At 35.9% G+C, this 18283-nt stretch overlaps 1 protein-coding gene across 1 annotated transcript in view; it reads left to right on the top strand.

Moving 5' to 3' along the window:
• The window catches only part of USP9X (ubiquitin specific peptidase 9 X-linked), a 126223-nt gene that overhangs the window by 45653 nt on the left and 62287 nt on the right, over nucleotides 1–18283 (top strand). The window contains exons 10-15 of the mRNA XM_060138817.1: nucleotides 2103–2255; nucleotides 3166–3270; nucleotides 7385–7591; nucleotides 8951–9087; nucleotides 10270–10403; nucleotides 18170–18257. Of these exons, the coding sequence (XP_059994800.1) occupies nucleotides 2103–2255; nucleotides 3166–3270; nucleotides 7385–7591; nucleotides 8951–9087; nucleotides 10270–10403; nucleotides 18170–18257 (824 nt within the window). The remainder of the gene's footprint in view (nucleotides 1–2102; nucleotides 2256–3165; nucleotides 3271–7384; nucleotides 7592–8950; nucleotides 9088–10269; nucleotides 10404–18169; nucleotides 18258–18283) is intronic.

Raw genomic sequence — 18283 nt, 5'->3', positions numbered from 1 at the left:
GAATGAAGTGGCCTATTCATTTGATGAATTCCACTTAAAGATTTTAAAATAGGAAATAGAATTATTGGAATAAGATACACATGAGTTAATGTTTTGTCATCATTGTAAGGACTTCGCTTAAGCACTTACATCATTTTGATGTTGAAAGTTTAGGAAACTTTACCCTAGATAATTTGCATATATTATAGTTTAAAAATGAATAAGAATGCTACTTAAATATTGAATAACTTTAGTGCATACTGTCTGACAGTACTGAGGAGACATCTGTAAAAGAACTGTCCTTGACCTCAAGGAGGCCTCAGTTTAATAGGAAAACAGTGATTAGAATGTGATAAAAGGTATGTGGAGGATGCCTAGACACATTGGCCCTGTGTTAGGGGGTCAGGTGGTAGACATGTAGTTTTGTGTATCTGATTTGTCTGTTCACCTTGTGGAAAGTCGAGCACAGAGCTACTCAGTGTGGTCTGAGGTCTGGTTCTGGTCCTTGAGCTGTTGCCAAGGCTAGATGAATATGGCAGATGGCATTGAGTGTTTAGAAACTTCTGTAGCAATTTCATATTGCCACATTTTAATGGTATTCTACAAAAATATCTGTAATAGATTAGAAGTAAAAAAGGGCCTTTACCAGCTGAGAAGTGTACTTCTTTAGCACATTTTGGGGCTAAATACTTTTTATTCTCATTAAATTGAATAGTGTAAAATCATACAGTGTGGACTGTTACCTTTGTATTGTATCATGAGTTAGTTTTCTTTTGTTGATTTAAATATTAAATAAATACCTGTCAAGCAATATAGCATAGTCTTAGAGAAACAGACTTCGGTAGCTTTCAGCCTTGATTCAGATTCTGGTTCCAACACTTCTGAGCCTGTTTACTTTTCTGTAATAGGGTAATACAGCCCTCATTAGGATTGCTGAGAAGATTAAAAAGCTAATGGATAAGCAATAATAGTGTAATTGGTTAATAAATAAAAGTAAAAAGTACCTTTTCACCCAAATCAAAACTGGTATAAAAAAATCTAAAGATCCTAAAATAAGTCCTATAATCCACCATACCTAAACCATGGTGATCGCTACATTTATTTATTTATTTAAAAATTATTTTATTTATTTATTTTTGGCTGCGTTGGGTCTTCGTTGCTGTGCACGGGCTTTCTCTAGTTGTGGCGAGCGGGGGCTACTCTTTGTTGCGATGCGTGGGCTTCTCATTGCGGTGGCTTCTCTTGTTGCGGAGCACCAGCTGTAGGTGCGCAGGCTTCAGTACTTGTGGCTCGCGGGCTCTAGAGTGCAGGCTCAGTAGTTGTGGCGCACGGGCTTATTAGTTGCTCCGCGGCATGTGGGATCTTCCCAGACCAGGGCGCAAACCCGTGTCCCCTGCATTGGCAAGCGGATTCTTAACCACTGCGCCACCAGGGAAGCCTGATTGCTACATTTAAATAATAATTTTCTGAGTAAATGCTGGAGTAAAATCTTTTTAATGATTTCACTGTTTCTAATTCATGGAAACATTTCTGTATGTGCAAAATTAAGTTCCATGAAATTATTGTGATTTTTCATAATTTTGTATCAAAAGAACACATAACCATGTTCCATTGTGCATTATATTTTGAGTTGTTTTGTTTTGTTTGTTTTTTGTTTTGTTTTTGTTTTTTTGCGGTACGCGGGCCTCTCAGTGTTGTGGCCTCTCCCGTTGCGGAGCACAGGCTCCGGACGCGCAGGCTCAGCGGCCATGGCTCACGGGGCCTAGCCGCTCCGCGGCATGTGGGATCTTTCCAGACCAGGGCACGAACCCGTGTCCCCTGCATCAGCAGGTGGACTCTCAACCACTGTGCCACCAGGGAAGCCCATATTTTGAGTTTTTAAATTCCTACTAATGTTTAAAAGTGTGAACAGGAACTTCCTTGGTGGTTCATTGGGCAAGACTGCGCTCCCAATTCAGGGGGGCCCGGGTTTGATCCCTGGTTGGGGAACTAAATCCCACATGCATGCTGCAACTAAAAAAAAAAAAAGAAGGAGAAAAAAAACCCTGGAAGCTAAAAGTGTGAACAATACTTTATGTATATATTTTTAGAAGCTTTGAAACAAGTGTTTGAATTCTATTTAGGAGTGGATACAGCAGAACAATATTTTATCCATAGTCTTGCGAGATAGTCTTCATCAACCACAGTATGTAGAAAAGCTAGAGAAGATTCTTCGTTTTGTCATCAAAGAAAAGGCCCTGACCTTACAAGATCTTGATAATATCTGGGCAGCGCAGGTAAGGAATTTAAGATGGTGGCTCTTTGGTTTGTAAAAGAAATGTACTAAAAACTAAAGAAATGGTAATAGTTGTAGTTAAAAGGGATGAAGACTTATACTGTTTGACTTTTAGTATAGGTAAACGCTTATTGTTTACAGAAGTCCTGTCAAGAATCCTTTTGAGATGGCCAGTAATATTTCTAAAATAAAAAATATTCCAACATCTACTGTATGTATTTGGTAAAGGTTGGCAATTTGTAGGTTTTAAATAAGAGGCAAACGTAAAATAATAAGAAATGTCTATTGAAAGAGTATAAGACATCCATAATTGGTTTCTTCATATACTGAAAACAAAGAACTCCGATGTCAGGAAAGTTAAATCACTAGATTATTTATAAAATCCTGTAATAATCCGAAAGATTAATAGCTTTTAGAAGGATAAGTGATCTTTGGTCTCAGAGATAGAAACTATGTGATTCCTTTGATTATCTTAATGACAAGTTTCTATTCATGGATCACTTAGGAAGTATTGATGAGTTCTAGATTACAAAGCTTTGTTCATTGAGTCTGTAGAAACCAAGAAAGCATTCAGTTTTGCCTTTGAGTGCTTAAGGTTCCAGTTTTGAAACAGTACCACTGGTGGGCCTTATTCTCCTATTTGCAATGTTAGAACTGGCATGTTAAATTCAATAAACTGTAATAAAAGTTCACATGAATTCCCAAAGTCTACATTAACCATGTATGTCAAGAAATTGAGTTGTCAGGTTTTAGATGGCAGTTCTAAAACATGTAAAATATTAGGAATTTTCTTAGGTTACACAGTTAGTTGGAGATGGGAATACTTTATTAATAGTTTTCCACAGACAGTGTATGCTACTTATTGCTGTTCAAATTTTAGTATGCTCTGATTTTCTTTGGTTTTTCAATAGGCGGGGAAGCATGAAGCCATTGTGAAGAATGTACATGATCTACTGGCAAAGTTGGCATGGGATTTTTCTCCTGAGCAACTTGATCATCTTTTTGATTGCTTTAAGGTAATAGTTAACATAGTAGTACAGTTTCATTTTTAATACAGTTAATTCATTAAATCTATGAATGGTTCTTACCCAGTAAGTACTTAAATGGAAATCATTAAACAGTTTCTAGTGTAAAGGAATTGACCATTGTTTTCTTTTTCAATGAGATCTTGATATTCATTTTTATAATAATAGTCCTCATAAATAAGGATTTTTTTTTAATTCAGTTGTCAATTTGGATTCCTTTCCCGTAGCAGTTTGTGTTTTTATTATAGGTTCAAGTGAACTGTAGGACTGCAGGGAAGGATTAATTGGTTGCAATGAAAAATAAAGAATCAACAGCAAGGACTACCAATACCTTAATAGTCTGGGGTGATATGCACAGGCGAATTGGAAATGTAATTCATGGACTTAATGGAAATGTAATTCAAAAGGTAGCCCAAGAGCTCCTACAGTCATATCTGCATTGGTGCCATGATGCACTTTTTAAAGCCATATTGTGTAGTGGTCTCTCTCCAGTTACTAGTGCTGGGTTTGTAAAAGCCAAGTGTTTGGTGAATTTGTGGATCAAGAACACAAGATGTTATGGCAGTGTTCACATAGGGGCATTCTGTTAACAACTGGCATTAGATCACGAAGGGATCTTGTTAAAAATAACAGTTATAACAGTTATACTGACTGCTAGTGGGAACATAAGTTCCTACAACCACTTAGGAAAATAGTTTGGTGTTTCTGGAAAAGTGTAAGATTTTCATGACTTAATCGGTTTGACTTCTGAATATATACTGTAGAGAAACTCATGCATATATACACCAGTATACACAATCAACATTTGTGGCAGAATTATTTATAATAGCTAAAAATTGCTATGTAAGATGGATACATTGTGGAATGTTCATATAATGAAACATACCAATGAGAATGAGCAGATTTGAGCAGCTCAACCACAAGGGTGAGTCTAATAAAGAGAAGGTTGAAGAAAGGAATGAAGGCACACAAGAATTTCATATACCTTGATTGCATTAACATAAACTTCAGAAATAGACCCAGCTAGCTTCTGGAGTGCTGCTTACCATATTACATTTGACCTGGGTAATAGTTACATAGGTGTTTACATTATGTAGTATAATGTGTATGTTTGTACCTTCTTGATGTGTATGTCACAATTGAAGAAAAAATAATACCAATTACTGGCTTCTACCTAAGACCAATTAACTCTGAGTTGCTAGGAATGGGTCCTGGGAGTCTGTATTTTAAGCAAGATTCTCAGATGAATCTTAAGTACATTAAAGTTGTAAATCACTGCCTTATGGAAAAATTAAGTTTGAAGTACAACAAAGGCAGCTAAGGAAATAACAGAATCAGTTACAGTGGGGTACTCTAAAGTTAATTGCCATTCATTTTTAATTTTGAGATGACTTACGAAATGATGGTACATGACCAGTGATGGCCATGATGGGAGGAGAAAGAAGAGGTTGATTGTTATTACATTCTCTGGACCCTCCACTTTAGACCACTTCTAAGAGTGGTCTAAATACAATAATAGTCTAAATATAAAAATAATTCCATCATCTATGCTCCCCCCCTTTGGATTAATAGATGTTTATTGAGCGCTTACTATTTGGTAACAAGCACTGTTTTTTGAGGTGTTGGTAAAACTAACGTTCTTATGGAGTGTGTCTTGAAACTTTCTACTAAAGATGATTCAAAAGAAGCATGAAGTCCAGGTCACTTTGCAGTTCTTTATAGAGTGCAACCAAATGATTTCAAAGCTTATTGATTAGACTTATGTACTTGCCTGGTCTAGCTGGTCTAGTTTTTCAATGTTTGAGTTCTAATTAGGTCTTCGTTCTTCAAAGTGGTTATACCAGTTTACAGTGCCATTGAGATTTTCACATCCTTGCCAGCACTTGTTTTTGTCAGAATTTGGGAGTTTTGACAGTCTGCTTGGTATCAAATGTTACTTCATTGTCGTATTGGTTTTTATATCCTTGATCACTAATGAAGTTGAACATCTTTTCATATGTTTCTATTCTCCTTTTATATGTGTGTGTGTGAAAAGCCTGTTCAAGTCTTTTGCCTAATTTTTCCCTTTTGAGTTGTTTGTACTTATTGGTTCTTAGGAATTCTTGACATTCTGAACACTAGCCATCTTTATCAGTTCAGGTGTTGCAAATTGTGGTTGTTTTTTGTTTTTTTTTTTTTTACTCACCTTATGGTGGCTTTGGATGAACAAATGTTTATTTTTTTAAGGAAGGAATTTTTATTTATTTATTTGACTGCGTTGGGTCTTTGTTGCTGTGCGCGGGCTTTCTCTAGTTGTGGCAAATGGGGGCTACTCTTCATTGTGGTGCGCGGGCTTCTCATTGTGGTGGCTTCTCTTGTGGAGCATGGGCTCTAGGCGTGCAGGCTTCAGTAGTTGTGGCACGTGGGCTCAGTAGTTGTGGCTCGCGGGCTCTAGAGCGCAGGCTCAGGAGTTGTGGTGCACGGGCTTAGTTGCTCCATGGCATGTGGGATCTTCCCGGACGAGGGCTCGAACCCGTGTCCCCTGCATTAGCAGGTGGATTCTTAACCACTATGCCACCAGGGAAGCCCTAAACAAATGTTCTTAATGGATTCTCCTTTTCATATTTAATGACTCTAGTATATGTCTGTTAGAGATAAGTACATGAAGAAAAACTTCACAATATCGTTATCATACCTAAAAACTAATAATTCCTTAATATTCTCAAATAGTGATGAAACTTCAGTTGCCTCAGATTATACCTTATTTTTGGAGTTTGTTTGAGCTAGGCTCCATAGTTTGTAATCAGTTGCATATGTCTTTTAAGTCTCTTTGAATCTACAGTTCCCCCCTTTGTCTTTACTTTTTCCTTGTAAATTATTTGTTGAGGAAACTGAATTGATTATTGCTTTGTTGTATATCAAAAGTATGATACAGAGCCTTTTTTGTTGTTGTTTTGCTAGAATATGTCATAGGTGGTGATGTGCTCTTCTTTAGGAGGCACATAATGTTTGCTGGTCTCTCTCTTTAAAATGTTCTTAATTGTAATACAGTCTAATATTTCAGTCTTGTTTTATATTCCTAGCAGCTTTCTCTTATTCCTTTCATAATTTTAAGGGGTCTAGGAGGAATTAGAAGTATGCACTCCAGTTGACTTATGACATACCCTGTATTTATCACATTGTAAATGTCTGAGTAATAATTTCATTGAAAGGATCCTCTGTAATTTACTTAATCATCCTTCTGCTATTTGCCATTGGGTTGATTTCAGTTTATTTTCCAATAAACACTGATTATCAACGTTATACATACACCTTTTCTCATGTTGTTTAGCAACATCCCTGACCTCTACCCACCAGATGCCACCAGCCTGCACACATACCCCATTGTATAAACTGGGCATTTAAAAAGTACCATTTTAGAGAGGGTTTGTTTTTTTGTTTTTTTGTTTTTCCATTTTAGAGTTTTTAAATGAGTATTCTGTCTTCTAAATTGAAATAGCATTGTATCATTTCTGTTCTGTGTAAGTCTTGGATAATAACAGACTTTGTTATAGACTTCTGTTTTTAAATGCGTGTAATGCACATTGCTCTATAAAAGGCTTTTTTCATTTATTATGAAAATGTTTGTATATCAAGTTGTCTTTAACATCTTTTAATATAATTTTAAAGGTGCAAATGACAGACTGAATCTAAGGCAGTAGTTTTCAACAGGAGGCTGTTCTGCTTCCCAGAGATGCTTGGCAATATCTGGAGATATTTTTCGTTGTCACAGCTAGGAGGAGGAGTTGCTACTGGCTTCTAGTGGGGTAGAGGCCAGGGGTGTTTTTAAACTTCCTACAGTGCACGTGACAGCCCCCCACAAAACTGGAAAAAGAGTTTTCCAGTCCAGAATGTTTGTAGTACTCATGGTTGAGAAACTCTGATCTACGGTATTTAACTGTAAATGGAGATTCTTTTGTTTTTCCTGGAATTTAAATCTGTCCTGTCTTATCGCTCAGATACCACTTGAATAATGCTGTGCTTAGCTGTGTTGTTTTTCTGATGAATATAGTTTATCCAGTGACAATTTTAAGCAGTGACCAATAAATATGTGTTGTTTCCATATCATTTAAAAAATTTTTTCTAGGCCAGTTGGACAAATGCAAGTAAAAAGCAGCGAGAAAAGCTACTTGAGCTGATACGTCGTCTTGCAGAAGATGATAAAGATGGTGTGATGGCACACAAAGTGTTGAACCTCCTGTGGAATCTGGCCCATAGTGATGATGTGCCTGTAGACATCATGGACCTGGCTCTCAGTGCCCACATAAAAATACTAGATTATAGTTGCTCCCAGGTGAGGTTGTGCTGCCTTGCTCACTTTTTGTGACCCTTCTCGTTCACCATGAGGATGGCTTAGATATAGAATAGTTCCAGATTTTTCTGACATTGTTATTTTTGAAATGATCTTCAAGAATTGACATACTTTGTTCATGTAGGTCTCTCTTCCTCTTAGGTCTCTATGTCTAAGTTTTGTGCATCATCTAAAAGCAGTTTAGTCTTCTTAGTAGAAAGACGGTATAAACAAAACAAGTAATATAGTGGTGGTAGTGTCAGATGTATGGTGCTGAAATACCAGTTTCAAATATCAGTAGATCATATAAGATATTAAAGTTGATTATGGACTTTAGAGGTAAGAGAAGTTAGGTTTTCTTTGCTTCTTACGGAAGTTAAGAAGAATTAGTAGAATTTCCTAAACACTAAAACATTTAGTGCCTTCCCTATGAGCAGATCAACAGCTTCCCTACATTCTAACTTCTGGCATGTGTATCTTTTTAATTCATGGTAAAATGAATATTGCTGAGTAACTAATTTCCTACTTGTTAAAACTATTTCCTATACTAATGAACTGAAATTTAGATAAGAACTAATAGCTCACGTAGGTGTTTTCTTTTTTTTTTACTGCACTTGTACTAGTAGTTCATTAAGTATTTAGTATACCAAATAGTAATAAGAACCTTGAGTTTAAATTATTTCATTAAAGAGAGACACAAACACAAAATAAAAATAATCTGTACTTAAAATTGTTAGGTACACAAACCTACATTTCTGATTATTATTGACTCAGGGAAGGAGTAAAGTATGAGAAGTAAAATATATCTGAAGTTATTTTGATTTTATAACATTAATTTTTAATTGCTTATTCCTGTTTCTGTCTCTTTCTCTCCTTGTGTGTGAATTTATTTTTGGTGAATTTTTTTCACTCAGTTGCCGTACTATTTTCTTGGTAAAACATAAATTTTCAATGTTCCTTACTATGCTAAAAACAAACCCATACAGAGTAACAATTGGAGTTACACGTTATTGCTGGATTTTATTATGTGGTAGACTCTCCTAATACATTGGATAAAGCTAAATGTCTACCTCCTGGCAACTTAAAATCAAACTTTTCAGTGTGCTTAGTACCTTTCTGTAGATATATCTGAATCCGTGTCATGTTGAGTTTTTATAATAGTGTTTTACTTGTGGGAGTTTTGGTAGTATATGTGGAATAAAAATGTACTTAAAAGCAGCTTTTTATTATTCTTTACTGCAGTTACAGCATAATGTGTATGATGCTAATCTTAAAAACTCTATTTTGTAATTCTCAAACTAATTTGAAGGTGGAATTCTCCTGAGTATTGACCTATATAAAACATTGAAATTGTTTTTTAAGGACCGTGACACACAGAAGATCCAGTGGATAGATCGCTTTATAGAAGAACTTCGTACAAATGACAAATGGGTAATTCCTGCACTGAAACAAATAAGAGAAATTTGTAGTTTGTTTGGCGAAGCACCTCAAAATTTGAGGTAAGGCTTTTAGCAGAAAATTTCAATATTTTTATTTATGTATTTTCTTGAAAAGAAACGGCATTGTCAGTTGGTGAAAGCAAGTTTTAAAAAAGAAAATTACAGTGGGGTGACAGGACGCTTACACATGGATTAAATTTGAACAAAAGAAGATTCCTTTATCATATCCACCTCTCTTATTGAAGAGGAAGTAAGACACAATTTAGTGATAAGTATCAGAATAAAGATGATAATATTGCTTTCATGTTATCTTTTCCAACTCTTATAACCAGAAAGTACAAGAACAGATTATTCCAGTAACTAAAGTTTGGCATGTAAGATATTTAAAGTCGGCTATTTAACAAACTTTAGCTAAAATAAATCAGAAAGTATTTTTAAACTATACCTATCATCTTTCATCATTTGAACATACCTGAAATCTAGTGGTTGAAATTAACTTTAAAAACTATTTAAAAAGCCAATAGGTTTATTTTACTGTGAAAACTTCTGTAGTATGACATTTCAAAGTTAATAAAACGTTAAAACATTGCAAAGTAAACCAATTACGGAAATATAATGTCTGTAAGAAATATATAATACGGATTAGGGTAGATCCAGGCAAAAAGGGAAACAAAGCAGGAAGGATAAAATGCAGTGAGGAATGAGATGAATAGATACAACACATGCCACTGAAATTATCTGGCATACTTGATGGAAATAAGAGATAATTCTGTACTTTGAATGCCTAATAAATAAAATTTTAACAAAAGCACTTTCTTTGATTAAATTCTCCACTACATTTACAACATAATCTTTGTGGTGCTAATGTTACAAGAAATGTTTCTATTTTATAATTCTGGAAATAATCATGTAAACTTGTAAGTGCTTTGCTACTACTGTAGTATGGGAGAAGAAATCAGTCATTGATTTTCCCATAGTGTGAAATTGGAGAATATTAATGCATAGTTTTTGTATGAAGGAAGAATAGTGGAATTAATGTCTTATTTTTGAGGCATTGATTATTTTCTTTTAAATAGCTTAATATTGTCATTAAAGAAAATAAACGGCCCAAAGCTAATTCTCTTATAAAGGAAACCATTTTAAGTGTTTAAATTAGTATCTTGGAATTTAGATTGTATAAGCTCTTTCGATTACAACAGAGTTTAATTGCCTAATTATATTGTTAAGTTCTTCTCGTTTCAGTCAAACTCAGCGAAGTCCCCATGTATTCTATCGCCATGACTTAATCAATCAACTTCAGCACAATCATGCCCTAGTTACTTTGGTAGCAGAAAACCTTGCAACTTATATGGAAAGCATGAGACTATATGCTAGAGGTATGTATTGTAAGCTAACATGAACTATGAAAAATAACAGCAGTTTCCCTTACCAGCGTTTTTTTTTCATCAGTTACCTTAGAAGTGACAACAAATGTATTTTTAAAGATGCGAGGTAGTTGATTTTATAAACTGTGTTCCTTTATGAACTTGTGATCCACTTTTACTCCCAAATCTTACACACTCTAAACTCCAGGCCAGCATTTCAAGGCTCTTTACTAAGTGCTTGCCTTACCCACTCTCCTTGTTTAAGTTGATTTATTTTTCTTCTCTGCCTGGGAGCTCTGCCTGCCTATACTACAATTGGTTGTTACCTTCCTAGGTATGTACCTGACTCATTTTCATCCTTTGTTTCCTTACTACCACCACCGTTATCTTTTCAAGAAAACTTTTGTCTAAGTCTGTTCTTGCAAATACTATAGTTCTTTTGTAATCCTAAGTCCATGTTTCATAAGTTCTTCAGACTTTACGAATTAAAAGTTTATAAGAAAGAGATCCGAGGCTACTAGAATCCACATGTTTACATTGGTTTCAAAGTGTGGATTTGTTTTAACATGTTAAGGTAAAGATTTCTGTGGTGTCAACAGTCCGTTTTTAAGCGCCTGCTGTATGTGGAGCTCTGTTTCAATGTGCTTTTGCCCTCTGACAGTTGTGTCTGAGTCTGTGTGCTAGGGTACAGATGGGTTCTTAGTACATATTCCTCTGTCTTATGCCAAACTCATAGGCCCCAAAATAAACCCCAGAACTATCTTGTAGGTTTAAGTTTCTTCACATTGCCATAGAAAGAAAACTTTATATTACCACAGAGATAGAATTGAACATAATGGTTACTGAACATACCACTCCTTTAACATGTTATAGTAGAGTCTGCAGAAGCCAATATACGTATTAAAAATGAGGATATTTCTAATACTCATTATTTGAAGAGTTAGACTCTTGGCGTTGTTGAATAAAATCCCAACCAAGGTGCTTATAAATCACAAGGTTTTTGCTTTGCTTAACACTTAAGGTACATACATACATTCCCATATATAAAACTCAGATAAACATAATTGAGAAACTAAGCAGCTCTCAAGATACCTGAACTGATTTTGTTGACTCTGTTCTTCCATTTACCACTCTGGGCCAGCTGAGTCCTCCTAGTTAATAGATTGCATAGCCGGTTTAAGCATCAGGCAACTGATAGGCACCAGGCAATAATCTTTTATCATTTCAGTCCTAAGTTCCATCTAAGTAGCATGATAGAATAATCAGGGCAACATAGGCATGCAACCATATGATTTATGTTATATACCAAATGCAAACAAAATCTGAGAGAGGCAAAAGAGGTTTGCATGTAGTACTCCCAAGCATTCAAACATCTCGGCTCAGTTTAATGTAACTCACATTCTGTTATGATGCCACCTCTTCTTGATGGTACAAAGCCCTCACAGATGCCAATGCAGGCCTTCCCCCCAAATGAAGCCTTAATATAAACCACATGTGTTGCATTGCTAATTTTTACTTAATTTATTTGCATGTGGTATTTCATTTAATTTCATTGTCAGAGGTTGAGAATCCTGCTCTCGAGGCTATCAGGAGATGATACATGTACAGTTCAGCCTCACTAGGGTTTTCTTTTCCTTTGTAGTCAAATTCTACATGAGTCATTGCTTCCAGTTTCCCTTCTTATATTGTCTGTATCTTCACAAAGTAAGAGATGTGAATCTGCATAGTAAGATTGCCTAGATTTGAAACATGACCTAACATATTAGGTGTATGACCTGGAACAAGTTATTTATGCTAGAATAATGCCTGGTACATAGTAAGCCCTTGAATTCTTGTTGCTACTGTTATGTTCCCCTGACTTAATTGACACCATACCTTCTAACTATCTTTGATACCTTTTCTTCCTCTATTGTAGTAATATTCTGATTAATACTGATCAGTCTCCAGATACTTAAATATGGGGGAGAAAGTAATTTTTAAAGCTAGTAAAATTTTCCTTGTTAAAACAAACTTTTCACACCATTTGGAAATCGATCAACCACCGATTTCCAAATTTGCAATTCAAAAATAAATTACATTTTAGCCTCTATATAATGAAAGTGTTGCATGGATCCCATTAGGTATGAGACATTATTCAGCAGGATAACATCAGGCTTCTAGTTTACTGATATTCTCAATTTCTGATAAGTATTTCACCAGTATTATTTGTCCTGCCAATGTTTCATCTGTACTAGTATCTTAAGCTTTGGCGGGGTGGGGTGGGGTGTGTGGCGACATTTCCTCAATAGTATGGTCAGCCGATTCTGCCTCCTGTTTTAACATTATTTAGATAAAGTAATGAACTTACTAAAATTATCTTCAATATTTACTCATGTGTTCTTATTGCCTTCAAGCATTGGTGCTTACCAAGTCATTTTTTAAAAGTTTTTTTATATGCATACAGCACAGTATAAAACCATCTCTCAGTTTTCACTTAAGGTTTACCTTATTGGTAGGATAGACTTTGTACTGGCTTGAACACTTATAAAAGTTTTATTTACCATTTTTCCTGGTTTCTGGATAGAGTTGGAGGACTTGTCTTTATTGTAGATCACATTTTTGCATTTTGTCTTCTGAGGACTGCCACTTTCAATTACCTCCTCATATACAAGGAAACCCCAGTAAAATTAACAACTGATTTATCAGAACATTGGAGGCCAGAAGGCAGTAGGCCAACCTTTTCAAAGTGCCAGGGGCAGGGAAGGGACTTGACAACTAAGGACCTTAACATTCAGCAAAACTGTCTTTCAGAAATGAAGGCAAAGTAAAGACATTCTCAAACGTTGCGATAATTTGTTGCTAGCCAACTTGCCTTTGAAGAAATATTAAAGGAAGTAATTAGGCTGAAGGCAACTGACAGCAGACAGTAATTCAAAGCCATGGGGGGTGGAGGGGGGAATAGAAGACCTGAACAGTATAAACCCATAAACTGTACCTAAAAGATATCTGTAGAATACTCCACCCGAAAACAGCAGAATGTACGTTCTTCTCATGTATACACAGAGTATCCTCCAGGATAGACCATACTCTAGGCTATAAGCAAGCCTTATTAACTTTAAAAGCATTGCAATTATACAAGTAGGTTTTTTGTACGCAGTGGAATTAAATTATAAATTAAAAAGTAAATTTGGGAATTTCATAGGTGTATGGAAAGTATACATTCTTTACTAACCAGTGGGTCAAAGATGAAATGCCAAGTGAAATGAGAATATGCTGAGATGAATGAAAAAGAACAAAATGTCACAACTTACGGAGTGTTCCGAAATCAGTGCTTAGAGGAAATTTATACTGCAGAATTCCTGTATTAAAGAAGAAAGACAGCAAATCAGTAACATTTCACCTTCAAAAGGTAGAATAGAGAAAACTAACCCGAAAACAAAAAGGAATTAATAAAGATTAGAGCAGAAATAAGTGAAATAGAGAAGAGAAAATCAATGAAACTGAAAGTTGGTTCTTTGAAAAGATCAGCAAAATTTACAAACCTTTAGTTAGGCTTAGTTGTGAAAGTCAAAAAGGAGAGGCCATCACCACTAACCTTAAATTTAAAAAATAAGAGAATGCCAGATTACTGAAATTGACTCAAGAAGCAATTGAAAATTTGAATAGATGTATAACAAGTAAAAAGATTGAATTAGTAATCAAAAAACTTCCCACAAAGAAAAGCCCAGAACCAGGTTTAGTGAATTTCATTAGTGAATTACTGAATTTACTGAATATTTAAAGAAGAATTAACACCAGTCCTTCACATATTCTTTCAAAAAGAGGAATACTTCCAGGCTCATAGTTTGAAGCCATTATTATCCTGCTACCAAAATAATACAAAGACATCAAAAGAAAATTGCAGATCAGTATACCTTGTGATATAGTCAAAAGTTATCAAAAAAAACAAGCAAACAGAATCCAGCAACATATAAAAAGGATTATGCACCAGGGCCAAATGGAATGTATCCCTGTAACACAATGTTGATTTGACACCCCAAGTCAATTGTAATATACCATATTAATAGAATAAAGGGCCCAAACTATGAGATCATCTCAGTAGATGCAGAAAAAGCATTTGACAAAATCCAACACCTTTGATTATAAAAACATTCAGCAAACCAGGAATAGAAGGAAATTTCCTCAACCTGATAAAGGGCATCTCAAAAAACCTACAGCTAACATCATACTTAATGGTGAAAGACTGGCTGCTTTCCTCTTAGGATTAGGAATGAGACAAGGATGTCCACTCTAGTCCCTTTTATTTAACATTCTACTGGAGATGTTAGCGAGATCAACTAGACATGAAAAAGAAATAAAAAGCATCCAGATTGGAAAAGAAATTGTAAATTATGTCTAATAGGTAACACCATCTCATATACAGAAAATTCTAAAGAATATGCTAAAATCTATTAAAACTAATAAATGAGTTCCCCTAGATTGCAGGAATTAAGATCAATATACAGGAACTTCCCTGGTGGTCCAGTGGTTAAGACTCCACGCTCCTGGACTTCCCTGGTGGCACAGTGCTTAAGAATCCGCCTGCCAATGCAGGGGACACGGGTTTGAGCCCTGGTCTGGGAAGATCCCACATGCCACAGAGCAGCTAAGCCCGTATGCCACAACTACTGAAGCCTGTGTGCCTAGAGTCCATGATCTGCAACAAAGAGAAGCCACCGCAATGAGAAGACTGTGCACCGCAACGAAGAGTAGCCCCCACTCGCCACAACTAGAGAAAATCCACACGCAGCAACAGAGACCCAATGCAGCCAAAAATAAATAAATTTAAAAAAATAATAATGACGAGCCAGTTCATGTTAGCCTTAGCCATAAGCTCACTGATCTCTTTATTTATTTAGAGCTGAATGTTTATGGGCAGAACCACCAACCATCTTGTTTATGTTTTATAAGCCCGGAAACTGCTCTGTGGCGAAGTGTAGGGCTCCTCTATTCCTATTTAGCATAGAGGGATCTTCTTACTTCTTGACTTTTCTTGATTATTGTTTGGCTTTCATTGAATGTTTTCAAATCTCTTCCCTATGTTCAGGGTCCCAGCTCTTGATAAAGTGCTGCCACCTAAATAAAAGGGAGAGGATGCTAAAACTAGTGGGTAAAAGTTTGATAGACAAGCTATTTACATAGTCTCAAAGTATGTCCCCACAAATTAATTAAAAAGGAAAATAGTAACTTTACAGTGGAGAAACCTGATGGAAACCGCATCGACCAGGTGATCAAAGTTGACATGAATACTGCCGCAGAATGACATACGCTGTTCCTCCTGATAATGATTCTTTGAGGAGGATATAGGGTTACTTCTGTGGTACTCTTTGTTGCCAAAATGCCTAGCCTGAATCTAATCATGTGGAAGCATCAGAGAAGCCCACATTAAGCAACATGCAACAAAATTGGCTCATAGTTTTATAAAAGGTCAAGAAATAAAAAGAATGTTGAATTCTCCAGATTAAAGAAGAATTAGCGTGACAGCTGAAAGCAGTGTGTACTTAATCTTGGATTTGGGGTAAAGAAGGCATAAATGGACATTACTGGTAAAATTGGAGATATTTTTTGGTTATCTTAATTTGGGAGGGGGGCAGTTGGGCAAGGATGCTCCTGGAATTTAGTGGGTAGAGGCCTGGGATGCTGCTACATATCCTACACTGCTGCATAGGGCAGTTCAACACAGCAAAGAATTATCCAGCCCCAAATGTCAATAATGTGCTGTTGAGAAGCCTTGGGTTAGATAATACAATACTGTTGTATCAGTGTTAATTTGATAATTGTGTGTGGTTATGTAAGAGAATGTCTTTGTTACTCAGAAATGTTCATTGCAGTATTTAGGAATAAAGGGACATGTCGCCAAGTTACTCTCAAATGGTTTAGAAAAATTACACACACACACATACATATATGTGATGATTAGTTAAGCAAATGGGGCAAAATGTAAACAACTGGTGATGCGAGTAGAGGTCATAAGTGTTTCTTATATTATTTTTTAAACTTACTTTTGAAATTACTAAAATTTCCCCTAAAAAAGAACCTGACAAACAAAACTGTGTGTAAACTCCTTGTTAAGGAAAAAAGTCCATCATTTATTCAGGTACTTTGACTGATGCTCTGAAAAAGAAAATTGCTACATAGTGGAATAGAATTCTACTCAATTTCTTGAGAAAACCTCTTGAGAAGTAGTGCTTCAAGTCCTGAGCCCTAATGAAATTGACTTTTTTGGGGGAGTAGACAATATGTGTTTAGGACTTGGGTAGATAGCAGTATTATGTGGAAGTAGAAAGCAGGTAGTCATAATACATTGGGCTGCTTTTCTTCACCAAAGCATCAAAAGATGTTTCTAAACATTGTAAGTGGTCCATCTTTACAACATGTTAAGATTTTGTTCAGAGAAGAAACCTCACTGTATTTGAAGACATTTATTGGACTTCCCTGGTGGCGCAGTGGTTAAGAATCCGCCTGCCAATGCAGGGGGCACGGGTTCGAGCCCTGGTCCAGGAAGATCCTATATACCGCAGAGCAACTAAGCCCGTGCGCCACAACTACTGAGCCTGCGCTCTAGGGCCTGCATGCTGCAGCTACTGAGCTGAGTGCTACAACTACTGAAGCGTGCACACCTAGAGCCCATGCCCCGCAACAAGAGAAGCCACCGCAAGGAAGAGTAGCCCCTGCTCACCGCAACTAGAGAAAGCCCGCGTGCAGCAACAAAGACTCAATGCAGCCAAAAATAAATTAATTTAAAAAAAAATTAAGACATTACCATTACTATGTCTAAAGCGTCACACACAATCAGAATTCTTTGGCACTAGCATACACATACCATAAGATCCAGGATATGGAAATACCAATAATTAAATAATTAAATTATACAATTTCTTTTTTAAAAATTACATGATTTCTTATTCCTGCATAACTTGCCTCAACTTTCTGGAAGAAATGTCACTGATTCCTAAGTAGTTGAAAGCATGTGTTCAGAACATTTGCTTCAGCTTTCTTCTGCTCTAAGCCACAAATTAACTTGACCATTTCCAGATCATATATGGCTTTTTCCAATAAAATAAAAACAAAAAAACACTGTCCAACGTGTTTTTAGGACCGGAGGTGCTTTTAAAGATTTTTTTTGCTCTGGTCTTTCATTGCAAACACTGTGAGACTTTTTTCTTCCATTGTAGGGTATACTCTAATGAAAGTAAAACCAAAGGGTTTACTAGCTTTATTTTATTAAAATTTTTTTAAGGAATTTCCAAATTAAGCTAGGCCTAGTGACCAATATATACCCATCATCGTGCTGTGATAGAAGGGTAGGTTTTCTTAAATTTATCTGAGAATGTTCAAGGCTTTCATAACATGCTGGTGGTGATTATGGTATGATAACTTCATTATGTAGAGTAGCATCTTGCGTTAACTCTAACTTCCTAGATAGAGGTTGGTAATATGATTTTTTTATAACATAGACCACTCAGGTCAGTCTTAGGCTGTAATCAGAAATTCATTATGTATGAAAATTGGGCGAAGGTGTTGTATGAAGAATTATTTTTGACAGCACATTTAACAGACTATTTTCTTTTGGTTATGTGAAAGGAAAGGTTATTTTGGTTGGGAAAAAGGAGATGGATAGAAACTACCAGTAATTAGTAAATTTCATGTTGCCTTTTAGTGATAAAGGATTAACGACTTTTTAACTGACTTCCTTTGATTAAAGTCAGCAATGATACGGATAACCATGTGTATAATGCAAGATTTTTCTTAATTTGCAGACCATGAAGACTATGACCCACAAACTGTGAGGCTGGGAAGTAGATATAGTCATGTTCAAGAAGTCCAAGAACGGCTTAACTTCCTTAGGTTTGTTTTAAACAATTGGTGTTGCT

The sequence above is a fragment of the Lagenorhynchus albirostris genome, chromosome X (genome assembly GCF_949774975.1).
Source record: "Lagenorhynchus albirostris chromosome X, mLagAlb1.1, whole genome shotgun sequence".
NCBI lineage: Eukaryota > Metazoa > Chordata > Mammalia > Artiodactyla > Delphinidae > Lagenorhynchus > Lagenorhynchus albirostris.
This window is presented reverse-complemented; position numbering and strand designations above follow the sequence as displayed.